At 44.4% G+C, this 24,217-nt stretch overlaps 1 protein-coding gene across 1 annotated transcript in view; it reads left to right on the top strand.

Moving 5' to 3' along the window:
* The window catches only part of LOC6587357, a 40,270-nt gene extending 18,748 nt beyond the window's left edge, over positions 1-21,522 (top strand). Inside the window, exons 3-7 of the mRNA XM_002013822.2 lie at positions 11,461-11,614; positions 14,261-14,469; positions 20,294-20,427; positions 20,766-21,042; positions 21,108-21,522. Coding sequence (XP_002013858.1) covers positions 11,461-11,614; positions 14,261-14,469; positions 20,294-20,427; positions 20,766-21,042; positions 21,108-21,172 — 839 coding nt within the window. The 3' untranslated portion in view covers positions 21,173-21,522. The remainder of the gene's footprint in view (positions 1-11,460; positions 11,615-14,260; positions 14,470-20,293; positions 20,428-20,765; positions 21,043-21,107) is intronic.
* Positions 21,523-24,217: the final 2,695 nt, after the last annotated feature.

Here is a 24,217-nt window from a genome sequence, read left to right as displayed (position 1 = left end):
ACACTACGAGTACGTTCATGCCATACATGTATATCGCACAGACCAAAGCTTTAAATGCCGCTCTGCCTTTTCATTTGCATCATTTCGATTTGCATTATTGGTCATAAAATGTGTCCAAACTTTGGCCGTAAAATCAAATCGTTTAATTCAAAAAGTCGTTAATTTTATTTCTCTCAGCTCAATGGCAGTAAATAGAAGGAATGATTGTTTCAACGCCTCGTTCTTTTGCTTAAATAGCGATACTCTTTTTGAATTAAATCTTGATTTTGATCATTGACTTTAAATTAATCGAATGCAAATATATATGTCACTGCGAGTATTCTGAAGTTAAACTTTTATTCAAGACTCGTTTAATATGTAATATAAATAAATAAAAGGAAGTCTTAGTTAGACTTAGTTCTCTCCTCCTGGCTCCAGAGTCACTCTCTCACTCTTTAGCTCTCGGTGGCTTCCCAATAAATCCTACAAATAATATGATAAATATAAATATGTGTTTGGCAAACCTTTAATGTTCGTGACCATCTGTAGAGCCGGAAAACTGTTTGTTAGATGTTTTATATTAATTTATTTATGTAGTGTATTTTGTCTTAGGCCCTTGTTTGTCGCATCTGGTCACCCTGGTCACCCTGTTATACGAATATATGGTACGAATATAAAGTACACTCCTCAAAGTCTACAAAGCCTCGAGTTTGACCTGCTTCAAGACGGTTTCAATTCCTATTTTGCTATCCTGGACCCAGGCATAATGCAGTGGGGCCGTTAAGAACCTCTCAGGCCCACTCACTTGGCCTGGCCCCTTGCATGTCAATAGCTGTGAATTTTGATTATATAGCAGCGCTGCGTCTGCCGTTGACAGTGATTTGCGTTTGGCAAAAACTTTTGCACCATTTCGCCGCAAGTCGGAAAAATGTCAGAAAAATTCTCGGCCCATACGAGTACGAGTACGTATGCATGTTTAAGGGGATCGAGCGGAGGTGCTGTGAGGCAGATGGAAAGCGACTATCCAAACCGAGGCAAAAAGAGGCAAAAACTTTTTCATTACGCAATTTTTGCGCTTCGTCTGCTTATGTACGCACCTCAATGCTCTTAGTTTTTCCAGCAGGAGGAGCAAACGGCCGTGGCAGTGGCCGTGGCAGTGGCAGTGGCAGTGGCAGCAGGCCATAGTGAAGGACTTTTTATCAAAATCACACTCATATATCCAGCTTTGCTTAAAACTTTTCTAATTCCATTAACGTTACGCACATGCTCTGCTACTGCTATTGCTCCCAGTCGGGCTCTGGGTCCTAGTCCTGCTCTCTCTCCCTCTCTGCTCTTATTGTGGTTGATGAAGTTTGTGGCCCACTTGCCACGTGCATTTGGCCTTGGACAGGGACAGAGAAGAGCCGAAGATTTTGCGTGACTTTTCAGATTCCCGGAGACCGCCTACCCACCTCACTTTAAAATAAATAATCAGGGCCAGACGCTTGCCGACATCTTTAATGAGCTCTAGTTGGGTACAGATTTTTAAGGACTCTCCCTCTCCTGCCTCGATAACAGTCAGTTTCAGGCCCGGGGCCAGGGCCAGTCCGGCTTTGTGTTTTTCTCAAATTCTGTTTCGAAAATTTAAATAATTTTTTTACCATTTCTCAACTTTTCTGCCTGGCAGGGGACAGAGGGAGGATTTCGGGGACTGCTATAATTTGACTTAATTTTTGTTAATAATTATTTTCGCATTTTCGGCATTCCTTGCGGTTGATGGTCGCGTTGCCGCTGCCGTTGCCTTGACGAGGCGAGGGATCACAGTTAATTAGTTTGTAATTATTATAAATTGAGGATGAATGCTTGTGGCAAGTTTAATTGGATATTTGATGTTTTTAAATTACGCAAAAATTAGCGTGAAATATTAGCAAAGGCTGCCGCTGCCGCTGCTGCTGCTGCCGCTGCTGCTGCTGCCGCTGCTGCCGATGCTTCCTCTGAGCTAGTCCTACCCCGGAGTAAATTAATTTTTAATGCCTTGGCTTTGTCACTGGGCTCCGTATTTATGTGCCCGCCGTGGCCCGGAGGCCGGGGGAGGTGAGACAAAGCAGCTGGTGTGCCCGAGCTGCATGCTGCTTGTGTCATCGACCGCGCTATGTCACACGTGCCACGCCCACACCAACATAGAGCAAAGTATAGTGGAGCAGTAGATTGTAGTGGGGTTGGGTGGAGCTGGGTGGCAGCGCAGAGCAATTAATCATAATCTCGTGTAGTTGCGGAACCACGTACCCAGTCCAAGGCAAGCACAGAACCAGTCCTGGCAGAGCAGCAGTTTTTCACGGAAGCGAACAATAAATTGTAGAGCCGCCGGCCGCGTCTTGAGCAGTCATAACTTTGAATCAAGAAAGCCACGTACCCACACGCCACACTCCGCCGTAGGGTGGAAATATGTTTAAATTTTACTTTGCTTGGCCCACTCCCAATCCTGTTATTGTATTATCATTTCTCCTATGTGCGCCACCATCCCACGTACATTTGTAATAATTTAGCAAGAAATATGCTCGTAGCGGCAGCGAAGGGGCAGTGGCAGAAGCGGGATCAGGGGAAGGGCCAATGATAAACTAGGTTCCCCCTGTTTATCCCCATTGGTGGATATTCAATGAGATGGCAGCTTGGGCGATCGCCTGTCACACTCAACTACCAAGGAACATTTAATATTCTTCCATTTCTTGTCCAGCAGTTTTCTGATAGTTCTTTAAATGTCCCCTTGCCACAATCTGGACCCGTATTGTCCGGGGAACCCCGAACCCCATAAGCTCGCATCTGTATGCAAAAGTACACAAACTCGTTGGAAAAACTTGAACCTCTGGTGTTTGTTTTATTGCCAATGATATACAATTGTTTGTGTGTTCTGTCGTGCCTTCTGCCCGTTTAACTCCCAGAGAATTGTCCTGCCATCTCTATTTCCAACTTTCCCTGTCCCTGCCCCACTGCCCACATTTCCCCCGCAGTTGTTCTTGAATGGCCAAATTGATTCTATTGGCTTTGTTGCGATAAGGTCAAAAGTTAATGTAAATGTTGTGGCCCTGTGAGTTGAGACAGTTTGCTGGGGGTTTTTGGTTTCCAAATTAAAACTTCCAGCTTGACTATTCTTTTTGATGTGGCAGGATGAGGGGTCCGATGGGGATGGCCCCATCTGCTGGTCTGATCAAAGTAAACCGACAGTATGGAATCTATCCATAGACAGATATGGAAGCGCAGTTGCTCATGAGGCTAGGCCTCGAAAAAGGACGAAGGATACACAGTTGACTCTGAAAGTCGGCCAGCTCTCAGTTGAATGACAAGGCTGGGCGTAGAGCCAAGATCTGGCTAAAGAGGTATGGAAAAAACATCGAGATTTAATTTGTTGTTGAGTATAGCTAAGACGATATCTCTCTTTTATACAATATGCACTGCGCACAATAACAGTATTAATATAACCCCTGTTCCACTATCGAATAGTTGTTTTGCTTTAAAAATGTCCCATAAGCAAACGGACACTTTCGTTGCGAATGGCACAAACTAAGATTCGACGTGGGTTTTCAAGTTGAAACAAAATGAGAATTTTCAAAATTTGCATCAAATGTTTTTGTGTTTAGAGAAAAATAGATCGGATTTACTTAAATACTCTAAGAACGTAGATGTACGACTTCTGACTTGTGTGATTGTACATCTGCTAAGGATCATCTTTTGGGAACACGGTAAAGCAGGAGTAGTACTTTTATTATTTTGCAATTTTGAATTTTGTTGTGTTTTTTGTGGTATTTGGTGTTTTTATGATTTTGAATGTTTTTGCCATTTTTTGTATTTTGTTGGCCAATAAATTCTACTGCAACAGAATATAAAAGAATAAATAAAAACACTATATAAGAAAATAATAGGACCCTTAATATTCGTCTTTAAAGAAGGTTGAACAATATTGAATCATAGATTGGCAATAATAGATGTGGAAATACATGTTAGATAGCAGATTTTATTTTCAAACAGTTACGGTCCCTGGATACTATTTTTGGCTGATTGTAAATGATATTTAAATAGACTCAAATTTTCTGTATTTGCAACACTACTATTTTCTTTGACTTACAACTTATGGATGATATAGTACACAGGTATTTTGGCAGACTTCAAAAGTGTGTACAATTGACAGATTATCTTATTGCAAATCAATATCTCTGGGACCAATTGTCTTTTGAGATGCAACTATCAAGTTACCGAGGAACCCTTTCATATCGTTTTCTTCATCGATTCCGCATAAGACCTTAATCTCTCCCAATGTACTTGTACTTATCCCCTGTGAGAACAGTGAAGTGAAGTTAAATTTAAAGAGTTAATTTCCTCCCCACCGCAAAGAGAGTGGCAGCAGCGAGAGCACGGAATGGAGGAGCTGAGGCAAGGAACTGACAGCAATGCCGTGTCGATGTCGAAAGCATCCATTCTCCATTCAATCTGCCCCGGAACCGCCATTCTTCCCCGTCGTACCATTAAAAGCATTACCTCCCTCCACTCCTCCCAACGACTCCTTCTCCGTCTCTGTTCCTGTCTCCATCCTCCGTCTGTCTCCGACTCTGTGGCCTTCTCTTTCTGTTAGCTTGCCAAAGTTTGTGCGTAACATGAAAAACTTCGATAAATTCACAGTTGAAACAATTACCATGAATTTTATCAAAAATGATACGCGCTGTTCGTATCCGACCATGCAGCAACAATATTTTTTAATGCACTTTGGGGAAAATGAAACGCAAGAAGGATGCCGATGCCGCAGACGCTGAGGCAGCCGCGTAGATAGGGATCGGGCAGCGCAGGGCGAAGAAACTCGGGAGGAAAAGCCAGGAAAATGCCAACCGAATTCACTCGGCTGACAGATGGACCAGGAGCTGGAGCCAGCGTGAAGTTTTTGGGATGCTGCTGCTCCTGCTCCTGCTGCTTCTCCAGCTTCTCCAGCTTCTACGGCATCTCCGGGTTCTGCCACTGGTAAAATGTAAGCGCAAAATTGCTTGCGAAAACTTTCTCAACTTTTCAGCTAATATTTGACTTTGGCAAAATAAGCAGACGATGTGGAAAAAACAACGAAGCGACATTGCATCGAATGGGAATATATATTTTCTTAAATATTATGCGGCGACATTTGCGCTGATGCGAAAGCATCTCGGAGCATGCCCAAGGACAGCCCCAGACAGGAGCATATGCAGCGGCATGCCACCGCCAATCGCCATAGATTTCTCAGACATTTATGGGGAAAAAATCGAAAAATATATAAACATCCTTGCAACGCCAGCACCAGCGCCAGCACCAGCGCCAGCACCAGCACCAGCACCAGCTCTTCGCCCTCCCCTCCCCCTTCGCAGCAAACTTTTCGCCTTAAACGTTGCAATTGAAAATTAACATTGAAATTGATATTGGCCTAGAGGCAAACGGTGTACAACTTTAATGGCTGTCAATTGCAGGCGAGTGCAAAGTTTTTTCAAATTTGTGTAAACTTAATATTTTGTTATTAGTTTGTGAAAGTGTCCAATGGTTTTTATTCTATTTCAGGCTACCTACCGTCTCCGTCTCCCAGCCACCGCTGGAAACTCAAATAGATTTTGAGTAGCTTTTCAGTTTGACTCGACGTTAAATGAGAAAAGTTTCCTCGAGTGTTTGTTGCACTTTTTCGTGTAAGTTGGCACTCCAGCGTCGGCTGCAGCTCGGCTGCTGCTGCTCCTCCGTGGCAGGTGAAGTGTCCTGCCAAATGCTCTCCTGCTCTTCAGCTCTCTCCCCTCGCTCCAGCCGTTAATGATCTTTGGGCCAACAGTTTAGCTTTGGCTGGGACCAGCTTTAAGTTACTCTCTCTTTTCTGTGCCACTGGCCAGAAAAAGTTCCAATTAGCAAAAAATGTGAGAACTTACGATTCTTCACCCAGCATGCCCACTCAAGGGGCCGCAACTTCTCCAATTGGCACACTTTTCCTAGCGGGCCTTTTCCCAGTTTATAGGCCAGATCGCTTTCAGCTCTGACCCCGCCCAGTTTATAAATTTTAGTTGTGCAACTTTTTGTTGCCACCACCACACATACACCCACAATAAATAAACCTCAGAGTCTGCAGAGACTGAAGAACCAACAGCAGAAACAAGCAAACTATGAGACGTGGGAAATCTGTGCGCTGGAAAAACCCCGCCGAAAAAACCAGCTTCGAAAAAAGCAAGAAACAGAGCAAAATTAAGGGCAAACAAAAAGGGAAACGAAGCTAGAGTAGAGGAATGGAGCATATTGTATTGAGAGTTGGTTTTAATTAAAAGCGAAAGGAACGCAAAGAATGGCGGCGGCAGATTGGAAAAGGTTACGGGCGGAGCAATAGGAGAACTGCAGCACAGCAGCACGGAATTTATAAAAATGATTAAAAAAGTTGCAAATGCTCCCCGCCAGAACCAACAATCACAAAAATTGCACAGGGCGCAAATAAATTTACAAAAAAAACAAATAAATTTGTCAGACAGGAAAGTGTACAGGAGAAAAGGGAATAAACGAAACTTGAGCATAAACAATGCATTGCGGAATATTTCCATTGCGTATACGCCATGTAATAAATAAAATAGGAAGTGCGAAAGGAGGAGGGAGGCTTACGGTCCGCTTAGAGCTGCCACTTGAGCCCTTGCCTGCTGCTTGGCAGTGGCAAACAGTTTCCAACAGAATGGCTTTCTATCCGCCGACTCGAGCTGTATTTGCCGCAGCTTCCAAGGATCTGGGTATCCTTCTCGTCCTTCTGCTCTCATCATCCTCCCCATCATCATCATCGTCATCGTCATCGCCGTCGCCGTCGCCGTCGTCTGCATTCAACTTTCAGCTCGTTTGTGCCAGTTTTGCTCGTTTACAGGCTTTCACCTGAAACTATTACCTGCTCGCCGAGTCAGTGGAGTGTCCTTCGGCCGCAATCAAGTGTCGACTGCAGCGAGCAGCTGCAGATGCAGATACTTGCTCCGCTGATTACATATTTATTCGCAATTTGTGGATAATTTTACAACGGTTCAGTTCACTCCGGCTGTACACCGAAACGCTTTAATCAGCAGTTCAGTCGAGAGTTTTGCAGAACATGCAACAATCGAAGGCATGCCAAAAGACCGGCTCAAAGCAATCCATCAACGCACCTCCCCATCTGGAAACAAACCCCTACCAGACCACCAGCCTCAATCCCCTAGTGTATAAAACTGTCAAGAACTAACACAGAACCACACACACACACACACACACACACACACACACCCCGAGAATAACCCTGCGAACCACTTTGCCATCCGATACACACAATGTTAAAGTTCCGTTTCAAGCCCCCAAAGAACTATCCGGGATCCGGGCCAGAGAAAAAAAGATGATGAATCTTTTGTTGTTTCCCGACTCCCGACTCCCGAGTCCCGACTCCGAAAGCCACTAAAAATGTTAACTAAAATACGGGAATATATATGGCCCAGACAAAAGGGAAAGTGCTTTCCCCCATGTAGCATGTAGCGAAGATGAAATGTGCTCCACATACACACATGGCTCCGGCAATATTTTCGTAGAGCAAAAAAATGATGATGGAAATGCGGAGCATCTGAAAATGGGGGCAAGCAGGGAGCTAGGAAAACGAGGAGAGAGCAGAGAGCAGAGAGCAGAGCCGCATTGACAAGCAAAAAAAATAGTCCTGGCTCCGTCCTGGAGAAGGGCATAAAACTAACAAGAAAATTCCAAGAATGCATTCCATTCAGGGCGTAACGAATCGTGTAACTGTGCTCTCACTCTGGATATTTTGCTTCTCATTTCCTCTAAAATTATGAGTACGAGTACTATGCGGAACTGTCGAAACTGCTGGAATTAGAATTGACAGAAGGAAATGGCTCTAATGCTATGTGCGAAACTAGAAACTTTTCAGCGGAAAACTAAATTTCCTTAAGCTGAAAACTGCATGAGCTCTGGGAGAATTTAAACTATATACGCGACGGCCAGTTTGTAAATAATTTCATTAATCAGGAATATTAAAGCGAAAGCATTGCTGATTAGATAATGTTCTTAAGCTGCAAAACTGCAGGGAAATTAAAGGTAGCTGCTTGTTTCCCGACTTACCGACATATGTAGATAATAGATAATACAACGCGTTTTCCAACAGCACATCTGTTATGTTAATTCTGTTTTCCTTGCATTCATTTGCATGACTGCGAGGTGATTGTCCCTTTAAGTCGTGACGGACACGGCTACACATCTCCACTATCCACTCGATGGCGGCACACTCACAGAATTAATGCCTCAACGCCCCAACAGACAAGGCGAAAAGGCAGAAACTGTACCACACGTCAATGTCAACGGCGATGACAAAGATAAATTCACCTAGCCCCATGGGCGAGGGGGAGATACGAGTATCTTTGAGTTTGCATGGCCAGTGATTGCCATTAAAATTTAAATTAGCTAATAGTCTTTTCGGGTCTCTGGCTTCTTTAAACGAAATTTCGGAGATCTCAAATTATTTTGCCGAATTTAATGCGCCGTTAAACTTAGGCTCCGAGAAAGAGACCCACACACATAGCCCAAATGGCGCCAAATTCCGTTCGGCAATCAACTAAATTCAAAGTAAATTGTCCGCACAATAGTCACCAAGGCAGGCCAGGGCCAAAAGCAAAGACCGGACTAGAACAGAAACAGACCAGGCCAGGCCAGACCAGACCAGGCTGCCATCATGATTGTCCTCGAGAGGGGGCAGGTCCAAATGCCTCATTATTTTGCGCTCGAGAAATTTCTGTCTCGTCACTAATTCATCATTGTTTCGGCACATTAAATCCTTGAACGTCAACGCATTCATTATCTCATCGCATGTGAGCCGGTCGGGAAGGGTCGGTCGGTCTGCACGGACTGGACTGGAGGATAGAAAATGCTTTTGGCCAACTCATCGCTCGCCTCACATGGTCAGCTGTCTGTCGTCGGCCGTCGCCAAGGCATGCTTGAGTGATATTAACTGACCGACAATCAGTCAAGGGCAACTGAAGCGGCGGCGACAGCAGCGGGCAGCCAAGACATAAGAAGCCGGAACAAGCCCACACAAGTTGACTATGAGAGAGAGGCTTAGGCCAGATTTGTGGGAAGAACATTCCTGCGGCTGGGCTGGTGCTGGGCTGGGGCTGGGCTTGGGCTGGGGCTGACCGTGAATAGCCGTCGTCATGTGGCCAGAAATCCTTTATAATTTCCCCTCTAAGAGCCTCAGAGTCTTCCCCTGGGCATGTGTGTGCTTAGCCTCTTAATTGCTTTCCAAGCTAATCGAATTTTTTGCCCGTCATTATGAGTAATGTGTCTGGGATGCGTAGCATGGTCCGTGGTCCTTGGCCGGCCGCATAAAGCAATTTGTCGAGGAGATTGCGCCGAGTGGCAAGTGGCAAATTGCTTAAAGCTCGACGCAATTGAAACTAGTCGGACAGATCCCCAGATAATAAAATAAACAACGTAACCATTACATATTCCACCCCCGCACCTGCAAAGGGCTACACAAAAAACATGAAATAATTTACAAACCGAACACACTCGTAATCGCACATGTCATCTGGCCTTTATTTCCCTTGCAAACAAAACATCATTACAATTCGCGGAAGAAGCGAACAAAAAACAGTTTACAGGTTACAGATTAAATGGGAAAAAACAAATCAACGGAACTACGAGAACATTTTAAATGGTGAAGGGCAAATGCTCTTGCATCCGACTGCACAGTGCAATTTTTTGCACATAAAAATGCATCCGATGCAATATGATAAACGCACAACAAAACAGTTAATATAGAGTCCTGATCTCTTGCAGGCCCACAAAATATCGCCCCGCATGCACAAATCGTATGTTACTTGAAAAAACTCTTACACAAAGTCGTATAGTAATTTCGGATTGTTAAAATGGGACATTTTCTGTCTAAAATATAAAGTTATAAAAAATAGAACCTCTTGACTCCTGGACAGACTGTGCAATATGTCCTTTTGTCATGGAAGAATTTATTAATATTGTAGGTACACAAAGGATTGGAGGCAATGGATTTGTTGCATATAGCCAGTGGGGAAGGTGATTGCCATTCGAATGACTTTGAAAGAATGTCCTTGGGGAATGTACTAAGGACAAGTCAGGGGGCTAGTTCGCCAACCCCCGGCTCACTCGCATCGCATCTTTGCGCCGATATCAGTAAAATATCGGACGAAGAACCAAAGTAATAGAGAGATATCTAGAAGACAGTTTCTAATGCCAACATTGTCGCGCAGATTAGTCATCGTTTGCTCATCCCCTGGGGGCAACGGCAACGGCAACATCCGTCGCATAGTTGGCATGCCGCATTCCGCATGGCAATAACTATTGGGGCACTGTTGCTGGCGCCATCAGCAACAAAAAAAGTCATATTACAGCGCTAATTTATGTAGCACATAAGTTAATTTCTGTTTGTCTGTTATTTGTTGTAATTAGTCGTCGTTCAAGCCGTTGTCCCTGGGGCCATTAAAACTCGAACCAAGCCCAGATCCCGGCCCTGGTCCCGGCGGAAACACCGAGCACATAAACAAACGAAAAACTGTTGCTTCCGCTCGCTGCGTGCAAAAAAAAAACACAAGAGACGGATAGTGGCCCGTAGTCAGAGCTAATTATTTTGTCGGTCAGCCAAAGTTCATAGTTCACATGCCACAGCAGCACCAGCAGCCGCCACAGCAACCACCCACTCGTCCCTGGCCTTGGTCGCGATTCCGCCATTCGTCCGTTTATATAATTTTTATTATCAGGCCAAGTAAAATAAACTTAATTAATACCCTCGTGGTGCGACGGGTCTGGCTTTTGATTCATGGCCTGCATTTGCGGCTCCGGCTTAAATGCAATAATGAATGTGGCGGCGCGGCATAAAGTAAAAATTTCCCAAGAATGGTCCTGAAGCCTAAAGTCCTTTCGTAAAGGAGTGTGAGCGCGTAAACATGGAGGTCTTCTTTGCGCCGGGCCGGCTTGGCTTTCAGAGTCAATGAATTAATGTAGGTAACCTTTTGGCACCCTCCGCTTTGCTGTGGGGTGAGAGCGGCGCCCCAGGGTCATTGTTTTTTGGGGCTACTGTGAATAATGGAGAACAACAGCAACAATATAAGGTCCGAAATCGCATGGAAAGCCCATGGTTATAATTCCCCAAGAAGGTTTTATTGTAGTATTATTTCTTGTTATGCATTGAAATACATACAAAATATATATTTATTTACAATCATAACTATAAGACCATGTGAATAATTTACCCTACATTGCTGTGTAACGGATTGAAAACTTTTACAAAAGTTTGCTTTAAAAACATTTGATTGTAAATCTGAGCAGACTTGTACGTGTATACAAATATCAACATCCAATGCACTCCATCCCTGATTCACTGATTCAATCCCAGCATCAGGCCGCATGGAGAGCCCAAAAACTTATCAACAGCTTTCGGAATAATACCTATAAAATACCATTCTCGTTTGGGTTCCATTGTCGTTTCAGGTTGGCTGCCAGCGGAGGGACTGCACCTGTCCAGCCTCTCCGTTCCGCGCATTATCGATGTGGCGCAGAAGGCGAAGCTGTTCTGCAGCTACGAAATGGGAAATCGGACGCTGAACTCCGTCAAATGGTACAAGGATGGGCTGGAGTTTTTCAGGTGAGCCGGCGGCCAACTGCTGTGGCCGTAAAACAAATAAAAATAATAAAAATGGTCCCATAAAAATATTTTCGGTATTCAGTTTGAAATAATAAAATGTCACAAATGCTGGAATGGGATTCGGACTCGGTTTCGGATGGGATGGGACCTGTGCCGGCGCATTCATGCAGATTTTATGGCGTAAATTGAAAACGCCATGAAACTGCTGCAACAGTGTCTGCAACATAGTGAGGGAGCCCCCTCCCCCACCCCTACAGACGCTTGAAAGTGTCGCAACTAATTTAAATGCTTAATTGAAATGGATTTTTATGGGCGCCTGCAATTGCGGCCAGGTGACGCTGCCCCGATCCGCGTTCCGGCCCAAATATGTGCGAAAGAGCTTTTTATTTAACTGGCTTAATTGTTGCACATTGGCGCATCCCCATCCCCGTCCCCGTCCCCAGACCCGGCCAAAGCCAGAGCCAGGGCCAAAAATGGAACATGGCAGCACACGGAATCCACGGCCAGATCCCTGTTCCATCCGCTGCTTAATCGAGCGCAAAATTTTTAACAGGGGCTTGGGCATTGGGGTATTACATTTTTTTCTGTTCCGTTTTTGGTTATTGATTTTAAAGACTCAAACAAATATGCCGACGAGAAGAAAATGCAAAAAATTATTATTTATGCCAGATACGAGAACCATTTAACGGTTTACGGACTTTTCCAAATGGACTGTCACGCCCCCAATGACAGCCACCCAGCCCCATGCTGACTACCTCCCAGGCACGCCTCTTGCAACATTATTGCATGTAAATTCGACGCGTTTTGCGACCGCATTTGCTGGCATTCGATTGGCATTCCCAGCTCCAAATTATTGTTTTTGACACATCCGATGTGGGGAGTGTGGGGTGTGTGGGGAGTGCAGTCTTTTTGGCAGACGCAGGGGGTCTCAAAGCGTTCGGATCGGCTGTCTGCTCAGTAATTTACTGCCGGAGGCAGTGGGCTTTTATCAATTACGCTTTTGTGTGAACGTTTTGATTGTGCGGTCGGCCCTCGGCTTCAATTATTTATGTGCATTTGACACTGCGGTTGCTTCCACTGCCCGACTACCACTGTAGCGAAAAACGTCACAAAAGATGCACACATTTCGACTGCAATTTCGAATTTGAATTTGAATTTAGTGTGGCGGCCGGTTCGCTCCGGCTGTGCTCGAGGTTAAATTGACTGTTAGCCAACAACTAATCGACCCGTCAGTGCGTTTGCTTTCAACATTCAAGAAATGAACAACAATCAAAGTTAATTTTGGCTATGACAATACAAGTGGTTTCGAGCACGAATGGAGAAACTTGGTTAAGCCTTTCAACTGGAAGCATAGCATATCTCTGCTATACTCTAACTTGACTACAGAAAATAGATGGACTTAGCCGCCATAGAACTAGAAGAGCACAGGCTTCGTGCCTACCAGTATGTACCACAAAGAAAATGACTTAAAACCACTGGCTAATCAAAGCATTGTCTTTAAAATACATTTTCCACATCGATGGGTTCACTATTCAAGAAACTGAAAGGGGTTAGCCCCCAAAATTCTCTACCAAAGGATGACCAATGCATAACCAAGGAATTACAGCATTAAAGATATTCAGAAAACATTCGATTCTTATGTATATGGAAAGATGAATTATACATTTTCGCAATATCCAATGATTATTACATATATTTGCATATTAAGATCGTTCAATGAGGGAATATACATATTTATATGTAGCATCTAGTCGAACAAACTTGTCTTCCTTGCGACCTTTTTTGCACTTACCAGCATTCAAGCTCAGCTTAATGACTTCAAATGAAAAATCAACTGCAAATATAGCTCCACAAGACACACTAAAACGTCCAAAACAAACATTATTGAAGCTAATATATCTCAAATGTGATTCCACATTTGCTAATTACGGACACTCTAAAAGGGGGGAGGGGGAATAATTAAAGGTTTTACGAACACCTGGACAAGAGATACCCACCCGACAAGTACCCAACCAACTCTATTTTCCTACTCACTCGATCAATATTTAAATATTCCAGACACAAGAGTATTCTATTTCCCCCCGAACCGCACACTGCGCTCAATGGCACATTTGCAATTCGTAACTCTGGAAAAATGGAAAACGATTTTCCCCAAACGCCACGCTAATTGCTGTAATCAAATGCAACATTCGTATATATATTCGAATGGATGTATGTACGGGTATATGTAGGTAGTAGCCGTACAATATAGAACGCTCAGTTGGCAATTCGAATTGAATTTGAATTTTATTTGTATTTTGAAGAGGGGGATGGCAATGGGCGGGCAGCGGGATGGCAGGGAGTGGCTCGGCGGCCACAAATTGAAGTGGCGCAGAACTGGATGGAAACTGCATAATATTCATAATAAAAATCGACAGCGTGGCCCGAAAGTGGATACAAATCGATGAACGTTTCACTTTGCAACGCTGCGGCAACTTTGACGCAAATGCAGAAACGGAAACCGAAAACTTCTCTCTGGTGGATTTTTTTTTTTGCATGATTCCCTCATCAATATTTCATGGATTCAGTTTTGGCGCAGCACTCGAGCTCAAGCTGCCTCTAACTCTCTCTCTCACTCTCAATAAAAACCCATCTTTGTCTTTGCAGATACTCGCCACTAACACCGCCGACAACAAATTGGTTCCCCGTGAAAGGTGTCACCATCGCCGAAGGTTCGTCGCATTGCAATCAATTCATCTGCAACGTGGAACTGGAGAAGCTCAACATCCACTCGTCCGGACAGTACCGATGCGAGGTATCCGGCGATGCGCCCGAGTTCAAGCTGATCGATCAGACGGCCAATATGACAGTCGGTGGTAGGTACAGCCCCTGCCCTCAATCCTGATCCTTCCGGTTGACCCATCCACTGTGGTTCAAAGTTATCTAAAAATGTGATATAAATATCAAAAAAAAATTATATTTTAATACAATAAAATACAATATTTAGGTATAATATACAAATATTCGGGAGTTATTGGGCTATATTATTGCATTATAAATGAGAGCTAGTTAAATCAGTTTCAATCAATGGCCATATCAATCCTACACTCGTCAGAATCCTACTTCGGGTATCTAAAAGAATATGTAGGTACATTATAGATTGGATCACACATATGCAGTGTCTAATGTCGGAACAAATAAGGGGTATTATAATGGTACATGACCTTTGCTCCACTGTGAACTTGCGATAAATTTTGTTTCTGTCTTTGATTTATGTTTTGCAACACAAAGACAACAAATTATGTGCAATTTTGCAAACACTTAATAAAATTATAAATGGTCTTTGCATGGCCACCGACCCCGAAGCTTCGGCGGGGAACCAGCCAGCCAGCCAGCCAGCAACTCCTTTCCATTTATCAATGCCACACAGTCGAGTGTTTCGGGTGGATTCTGTGGCGGGTTAGGGGACGAGGCGAGGTGGTGAGGAGGTGCCACGGGTCTGCGACCTGGGGCAGTAGGCAGTTCAAAAGGGCGTCGCATAAATGCTGGAAAATTGTGACACGCGTCAGCCATTTGTATGAGTAATGATTGTTAATAAATCCTGACAACCATCCGTGGCGCCACCCCTCACTCTCCGGCCCACACAGAACCGCGTACCGCCCCCTGCTCTCCTCCTCTGCACCATTCCTCTTCCTCTCCCACGAATCACTCCTCGCCCCGTTGCGGCACCTGCCGCACCACTGAACAAATTCAACTCAATTGTGAGCTTTGTACGAATCAATTTATAATCTACAATGCGCGGTCGTTTGGCGTTGTCACGTGCTGGGCCTAGACAACAGCAACTGTAGAGTCCGCACCAGCAACAAAAACAGGAAGAAAAATCTGCCTACGAGCACCGAAGCTTTGGGTATCCTTGCAAATACATGGCATCTATAAGACGTATAAGAACTACTTAATAGTTTGATTTCGATCTGTTTTCTGCAATTTGTATAAAATTCATGAATTTTTGCCAACGCAAAAAGGGCGAGAAATGTTTTAGAATTTATACCCCTTCGTTTCTCTGTCTCGCATTCGAATTCGAGCCAAATGTTGACTACTCCGCTCATCCGAAAGTGCTGATTTATGCTATGGAAAAAGAATGTTCCTATTATAATGCGCTTAAATTTAAACTTGAGTCAGATTGTATGAAAAATCGGCACGGATCCAGATTTATACCAGTTCCTGAAGTCTATAACATCACTTGGAGCAACATAAATATTTCACAATACTGCGGCAAATGGTTTGCCGGATCAGCTAGTATATTTATATATTTCCACACAAATAACTATATATAGCATAATTATTCCATTCGGATTGAACTAAGCTGACTATTGATGACACATATATTAGCCTATATGTAGACATGCAGATATATAGATATATATTATATTATTGCCTAATCCAGCCTACTGTGTGTTTCCGATTTAACATGCTTTGCACTGTCAGAATCTGGTAAAATCGTAATAGTCTCTGTGAGGGTATCAAAAGGATACCCACTCGCTTGTGGCACTTGTAGTAGGGTTTGTTAACGTCAACGCCATGGCTGGCGGATCCACCGCTGCCACCGCAGGCAACGCATTGCCCACCATTTTGATTTCGCTTTGATTGGCAGCGTACATGACGATGATTCTTCAGCACCCATCACCCGGCATTGGTGCTTCTGCGCTCCGCTCCTCTGCTGCCCTCCCAGGCTGTGGTTGATTGCGGCCATGAGGAGCCCCAGTCAGCCAGAGAGCGAGAGCCAGCCATGGAGCAGGCTCTACTTTGAAATTCAAATCAATTGATTTCGCCCCAATGTCATTTGAGGCAAATGGAAATGGCCTGCTTATGTCTTTTGTTTCTAGTTTCTATGCGGCTCGAAATGATTTATTTGTCGCAATTTTGCCGCTCAGCGATTTGTTTCCCTCATGGTTGTTGCCAGAACGAGATACTGGCGGCCGAGCTGAATCTGGATCTGGGATGGGTTCTGGTGCTGGATACTCTCCTAAATGGGTGAATGGGAGGCTCTGCCCCAGGCGCCCTTCGATTATGCAACAGAGTTTGGCTTTGGCCTGGGCCTGGGCTTGGGTTTGGGTTTGGCTTGGGTGGAGCTTTATTTATTGACGTTACTTTAAGAGATATTGATTTGCATAATGCGCACTTAGGCATTTGTTTACGCGTAACAATCAAATTTGAATTCGCATTTTCGTATTTGTACTGGGTCTTTAATTGGATGTTTGGCTGAGAGGGTGTCTGCCCCTCTCCACCTTAGCTCCTATCGTCCTGTTTTTCTGTCTGCTATTTGCATGTCAATTTGACTTTTATCTATTCAACGTACTTAAATAGACAAAGTAAGCCATGCTCAAGTTGAAGTTGTAGCACTTGTACATGGAAATCCCAATGGCTAGATTAAGGGCGAGTCTACAGTCTGCAGGATGGCAATGTCGATGGCGATGGCGATGGCCTGTACGGGCTTAGAGAAACGTGCCGGTTTTTTCTCCCACCTGAGAGTGGGCCCAGAAAGGGAAGGCCTTTCCTGCCACTGTCCGATTAGTATTGTCGGTCTTTATTTATCGCTTTTTGATTCACGCTAAATTGTTGGGAAAAGTTAAGTATTGAATTAATTGCAGTTATGGAAAGGCAAGTGATTGCGGCTTTCAGAAATATTTTCAGCCGGCGGTTGAAGGACTTATTGGAACCTACTTAAGTTATTATTTTGTATTTGTCATAAATGTACATATTAATTCAAAAATACACGATATTAAGTAAGAAACGAGCGGGACCGTTGATGCGGCACGGTCCGCGGCTCTACTTATACATATACCCGGTAGTCAGTTAGTATATACATACACATATAATATTATGATTTCTGTTACCTATACTGTTACCTATTTTAAACGCAAATATTTCGCTCACCTCCGCCAGAGCGCGCACACTGGACGAGGAAGGGTGTGTGAGAGAGAGCGAGAGAGAATCCGATGCTGCCGCTTTTCTGTAGCAAAAATTCTCAAATGAAATATAATCAACATAAATTTTGGTTAAAACCAATCCACTACTACCAGAAATTTAAGGAAAACCGTCTTGTCCCTAACTGGCCTAATGTAGAACACAATATAACAAACGAGAGCATCAATAGATTGGCCGAGTGGCTGCATTTGGCCATTGTCCGGCGTGCAGCGTGCAGCGAGTGCCTTTGGCATATGCCAGTGGCAGTGGCCAGTGCATTTCGTCATTTTAATTTATATAGTATGTATAGTCAAATGTACACATTCTCGTACAACGAATAAGCCATAAAAACACAATGCCTCGGGGGGCCAACAAGAGCGGGGTCATAGCAAAATAAAGCCAACCAGCCAGCCATGGCATCAAACTTCATCAACGAGAGAGATAGCGTCGAAGTTTAAAGCCCTCGCCAGGACAATGTGTCCGTCGTGTCCAGGGACGGCGAATAGAGTATAAAGCGAGAGACGGAATGGAAGGGAGGGGACTCACGTAGTGCCAACCCAAAGGCATGCCATGCCGTTCTATGCAGTGTAGCTGGAGCTGGAGCTAGTGTTGCCTGTTTTTTGTTTCAATGAAGGCGAAGCTGTTGACAGACCAACAATCAACTTGGGAATTTTGTCACTAAAGTGCCATCGCCATCGTAACCACCTTAAAAACTTTGTCACAACAGAGGCAGTGGCAGTGGCAGCAGAGAGCTCTCGATTTTCAAACAGCCATCACCTTGGACTCTTTGATGATGCCGGAATGGGAGACCGACCCGGCTTGAGGTCGCTTCCAACTTTGGCAGTGCAAATATTTTGTCGCTTAGCTGCGTGCCGTGTGTCATCACACTGATTAACTTTGCCAAGTTTTCGGAGCTCATCTCAGTACCAGGACCCCGGACAGGACGGGACTGAATGTGCCCAACGTTGGCCATCAAATGGCGACTGAGCCGCACTTAATTACTTCGGAGATTTGCCACATTTTAGGGACAAGCTGGTTACACTTTTTAGCATTTTTGGACCTCGGCTCGGCTGTTGTTCGTCGTTCGTTTTTCGTTTTTCATGTTCTGCTGTCCACTTTTGGCTTTTTAATGTGGGGGTTATCGTTTGAGGTTGTGTGCTGTGTGCTTGGTGCTTGGTGTTCCCTCTAACATAAACACACTGGGCACCGGGTCCAGGTTACCAGAATAACTCCACCTGGCGATTCTCAAGCTCTTGCTCGTGGAGATGTTGGTCTTGTACTCGTTTAGCATTCCAGTTGGGGCCCAGCGTACAACACAATTTGGCCCCAAAACAGATTTTACTTTTGTTTTCGGACTGGGTAGGAGTATTCCCTCTCTGGGCTTCTTTTTTCTGGTAGGAGCTCTGGTAGGGGTATATATTTTTCCAATCCTGTTGTTGTTTCGTAGTGCTTTACTGGTACTTTGGTACTTTGCCATTTTTGGTTTATTTACCCGAGTTGATTGCTTTGTTTTCGTACAATTTTCATTTCTGTAGCTGCCTTTGTTGCTGCAATGCAAGTCACACAGTTCTAGAGGCCAATGGGGTGGATGGCCATGTGGCATGGGGGGCATGGGGGGCATGGGTGGCACCAAGCGACCAAGCACAACATGGCCGCAATCATCAACTTCAACTCCGGATTCCGTCCGCTGTCCGCCGTCCGCCGTTCGCCGTCCGTCGCCGCCTGTAAGTTGTACTTGAAACAGGTCAGAAACTTTCCACCAAAGTGGTTTGTATTAAGTCAATTAAAAAGTTTATAGTCCTGCTGACTGCCCGACTTTTGATGCCTCCCCCGGCCACTTGCACTGTCTCCCGGCCTCCGCTATGCCTTGGGGTCCTTAGCATATTTCACAAATTTTCAACAGCAACAACAGCAGTGGTCGGGGAGCGGCAGCTGGCATTCATTTGCCCCCCTCGAAACAGAAACAGGAGCTCGATTCGTTGTTGTTTCCTACTGTTCTGTGGTCATAGCCAGGGGGACCCGACTCCCCCGCCCCCAAGCCCGCCCATAAACTAAATTACGCTTGTTTTCATCAAAAAACTTTATCCTGGGCAATTATTTGTTAAGATTAATTAACACTTCAAATAAATATTTGGTGTTGGCGTGTCGGTAATTGTCTAAGTGGCAGCACTGCCACACTATTCTGGATGTGCCCGTACCCTACTGTAGTATGTCCACTGTAGTGTATACTGTAACCGCACACTATGCTACTGCCACTGCAGAGAGCTCTCTCTAATTGGAGTAAGTTTGTGCCCGAACTGCATTCTTCATTTGTAAGCAGAGTTGCCCAAAAGTAAAGTTTCCAAACTGGAAACTAAAATGAAACTTTATGGTCCTCTGGCTTTGCAACATTATGTAATTTTAATCCTCGATGAGAATTCCAAATTTCCTGTTAGTCGAAGAAACAATACGACAAATTCAAAATAAACTTAAAATATGATAAATACGTCAGAGATTAATTGGCTTCAATTCGAATAACAGATTCATTTGAATTGAAGCGCTCTTTGTTGGCAGAAATTAACCAACGATTCAAATAATATAAGGCCTCTCGTAGAAGATTATTTGAGAGAAAGCACAATATATGAAATGGTGGCAGGAAAAGAAAATATCTCTAGCTAATGCAATAGTTACAAATATTTCAATTCATTTTTAGCTCATGGCTTCAGTATATCTTTACTAAACTACACTATTTTTCAGTCTTGCCTAAATTCGATCCATTCATATCGGGTGTGCGCCACGCCTATAAGTATCACGACACGCTAATGGCCAATTGCAGCTCGGAATGGTCGAGTCCGGCGGCCAAACTCATGTGGTACATCAACAACAAAACGGTGAGTACTATCGACCCGATCAGAGATGTATGTACATTAGATATGGTCAAGTGCCGCTGCATCTATATTTGGGTATATCTGTGCAGTTGCATGCGACCTCAATTCATATTTGAGGCATGTCAGGGGCGTGTTTTGACCAAGCCACAGGCCGGGACACATGTCAGCGGCGGCCCGGGGACATGTAGCGTGTCAGCTTGTCATGGTCATCGAGTCAAGCCAAGAATCCCCATTGTTGACACAGGAATCTGGCAGGGGTCCTCTGGCCTGGTTGGAAGTCACGCCCGTATGTGGGTGTGGTCGAATTTGGCTTTAAACTTTCCGTTTCTTTCCGGCCGCAGGCGCCCCAGCACAGCCTGCAGCCTCAAGTCAACGAGATCACACGCAACGTCGAAGGCTTCCCCCTGTTCGCCAGCAACCTGCAGCTGCGCCTCCACCTGGACGACCAGCGCTTCATCAGCAAGAGCGAGATGCTGGAGCTGCGGTGCGGCGCGGACATCATGGGCCTGGCCAGTGCACGCCGCGAGAGCCGCGTGCGGACCACCGTCCTGGCCCTCAAGGATGCCGGCACCAACCAGCGATTCACCGAAAACGGTTCCTGCATCAGCGGCCGCCCAGGTGAGTGGCCATCTGAGCGACTAGCAGCTCCTTCCATTCCCCGTCTAATCTGGTAATCGTTGCAGCCTCGCTGGCCGCCTGGCTACTGGGCCTCGTCCAATTGATGCGATGGCACCGCTCCCAGAGTTAGTGGCTGGCCTTAATGGGCGCCCTCTTTGTGGCCTAAGTTTCTAGGACTCACCCACAGATACAGGTACAGGTACAGGTACAGGCCAAGGTGCAGGTGCAGGTGCATACGCAGACGGAGGCGACAAATCAATCGGGCTCTTCGCACCACTTCGAGCCAATAGAAAAGTTAACAGCCTAGGCAGCCAACAGTTGAATGTGTACATAGTCGAAATTCTATTAGTCTAGGACCGTGCAGGAAGCTCATCCATTTCCTATAAGTGTAATGCAACATTTGTTTATGTGTTTGTGTTTGTGTTTGTGTTATGTGTAAGCAAACAAGAGAAACCCGAAACCCCAAAACCCAAAAATTGATAAACCGAAAAACCAAAACACAAAACGAGAAATCGAGAAATGTGAAATGAAATATATATGATCGTAAATATAGATATCTAAACTAAACGTAAATTTGCTACTAAATATATGTATGTAATGTATGGTATACTCGTACTCGTACTCGTATGACAAAATATTGCAATAGCGGAGGCAACACGAATGAATATCAACAAATTTACACATGAATATTTGAGCACAGAACGGAACACACACAATCAATGGCAAGTAAATCTAATTATTGTATGTGAATTGTTAATGTATTAAATGATGTATGAAGAATAAATAAACACGAATAAAATGCCAAAATGCACAGAGCCAACGTTCGGTTGGGCTCGCATAAGAAATATGTAATTTTTACTATTTCAAATCATATTTGGGGGATAAAATTACAGCTGTTCAAAATGATAGGAAATTTGATTAACGTTGGACAGCAGAAACGTTATTCGATTTAGGCAAATTACGGAAAATATGGAGAGTAATGTTCCAGTTTATGCAACATCCTTTGACATTCGACCGAACGTTTTTCTACTTTCACAGGAGTGCGGAAAACATCATAGTTTAAGGGGGAGGTAGAATACTCCTTTGGTATATTATGAAAGCTAAGGTAAGCACGACTTCCAAGCCACTCCTGAGGCCCTTAATCCGGGCTATGCCAGATTTGATACCTTGAAGATCCTTAAATTTATGAAAAAGCTTATAACAATTGCAATCATCTTATGTCATTAATTAAATTATTCTGTAATAATTTGCATGCTACTCCATGCGATTGAATACCCATAAAATTGCGTAAAACCTTCTGCTCCTTTCTGCTGCCAAAACTTCGAAGACTGTTTGGCACTGCCTTACTGCCTTATGTAAGCAAAAAGCCTAATGCTACTCTTCCCAATTCACAATCCAAACAGAGACCCTTCCAAACAGCTTATGCCCCTCATTTCCTCTGCATTCGTATGCCTAACTTATTGCAAACAGATTTGAGGGAGGCTGACGAGGCGGGCAAACAGACAAACAAAAAGAGAAAAACGAGGAAAACGAAAGGAAAATGCCAGCAACAAAAATTCGATTTAGCATCCCCAAAAAAAGGGAGGAGGAGCAAAGAAAAACCAAACACTTTACAGGCACTGAAAAATATTCAACGCATTAGGACAAATCCGGCTAAAATATGCAATGGCCAATGGCCGCCGCAGGTAAAAATGACAGCCAACGACATAACAGCAAAGGCTGTGAAAAAAAACAACAACATTGACCAAAAATTATGCATAAAATGGCTTCGGGCTGAGCAAAAGCCAACAACAACAAATTCGAACAAACAAAGATAAGTTCCGGCGTCTGTCGTTATGGGGTCGACGTCGTCCTCAGCTCTAGTCCGGATCTGGGTCCCTGTCTGGGTCCCTGCTCCGGGTCTCAGTTCCAGTGGCCCCACACCCACTGTCGATGTGCCGCGGGCCCATTAAATGACGGAAGTAAATAAGCTTGACAAATTTCCACTCATCATTTTTGCATTAATTCTGCCTCCTTTGGCAGGCGACACAGGCACAAAAAATGTCCTTTGATTAATCAAAAAATTTACCACGGCCAGCGGGATGGTAAAACAGACAACAGTAACAAAAAATACAAACACAACAAATTGCCAAAGAGGCGCCGGCGGTGTTCCGAGAGAGATTTTGCGGGCGAGGCGCCAACAGAATCCCACCAAACCCGTGGAGTACCCGGAGGAGCGTGGTCATGGCAGTAGCTGCAAGACAGGACTGTGCCTGTGCCTGTGCCTGGGACTCTGGAACGCACAGATAGAGATGGAAACAAGCGAAGATTTCACAGATTTTTGCACGCGATTTGTCAGCCTGACATTTCCGGAGACATCACCCTGGGCGGGAATTGGATTTGAGGCTCCTTTATTTTTATTTCCCTTTCTATTTTTCTGTTTGTGTTTTTGTGTTGTGGCTGCGTGCGTATACTCCGGCCCCTAACGACCGACAGTCCAAGTTGATTTAGTAAGTCACGTGGCCACGCAACTGTATATTGGCTCATCCTGCGGCCCACAGTCTGCCGCCCAGGTGTAGGCTCCTTTTCCCGCCTCTACAGCGGGCGAAATAAAGTGTCGCCCGGATTTTATTTCCCCAGCAAGGCTTGTGATGTTCCTGCTATTTTCGTGTTATTTTTCCGCAGGTGTTTTCTTCAAACAAATATTTTTACACAAAATTTCCCAAAAAGGAATACACACTTTTGACCGCAGGCAAGCGGAAACAAAGCCCTGACATTTTGGGACGATCAGGATAAGAAGAACGATACGAGTACTAGACCGTACAGTGGAGCTTGCCTATGGAGGGAATGGGCGATACTTTGTTTATAACATGTCTGTTGGTTTAAATCTTATTATGCCCAACATTCTTCACCTAATTGCGAATGGGGTCTGTACGTTAAAGTAATCCAGTTATATATAAAGGCACAAACAAAACTTTAAATCTATCCCAAAAGTTATGATCTATAGAACAGCTAGCTATTTTTCAGAACCATTCTATGCGTACATTTGAAACGCCTTCATAGCTGAGCTCAACTTTAGATACGATTTTGTAATTTGGGTAAAGAAAATGTTTTAAATTAAATGAAAACACGTGAGAGGACACCATCTCTGGGCCCCTTGTAGTTTCAGGCAAATGAAACAAAAGCAAAAACAGCG

The sequence above is a fragment of the Drosophila persimilis genome, unplaced genomic scaffold (assembly GCF_003286085.1).
Source record: "Drosophila persimilis strain 14011-0111.01,24,50 unplaced genomic scaffold, DperRS2 tig00000000-arrow-pilon, whole genome shotgun sequence".
Taxonomy (NCBI): Eukaryota; Metazoa; Arthropoda; class Insecta; order Diptera; family Drosophilidae; genus Drosophila; species Drosophila persimilis.
Note: the sequence above shows the minus strand (reverse complement) of the source record. Positions and strands in the feature narration are given on the sequence as shown.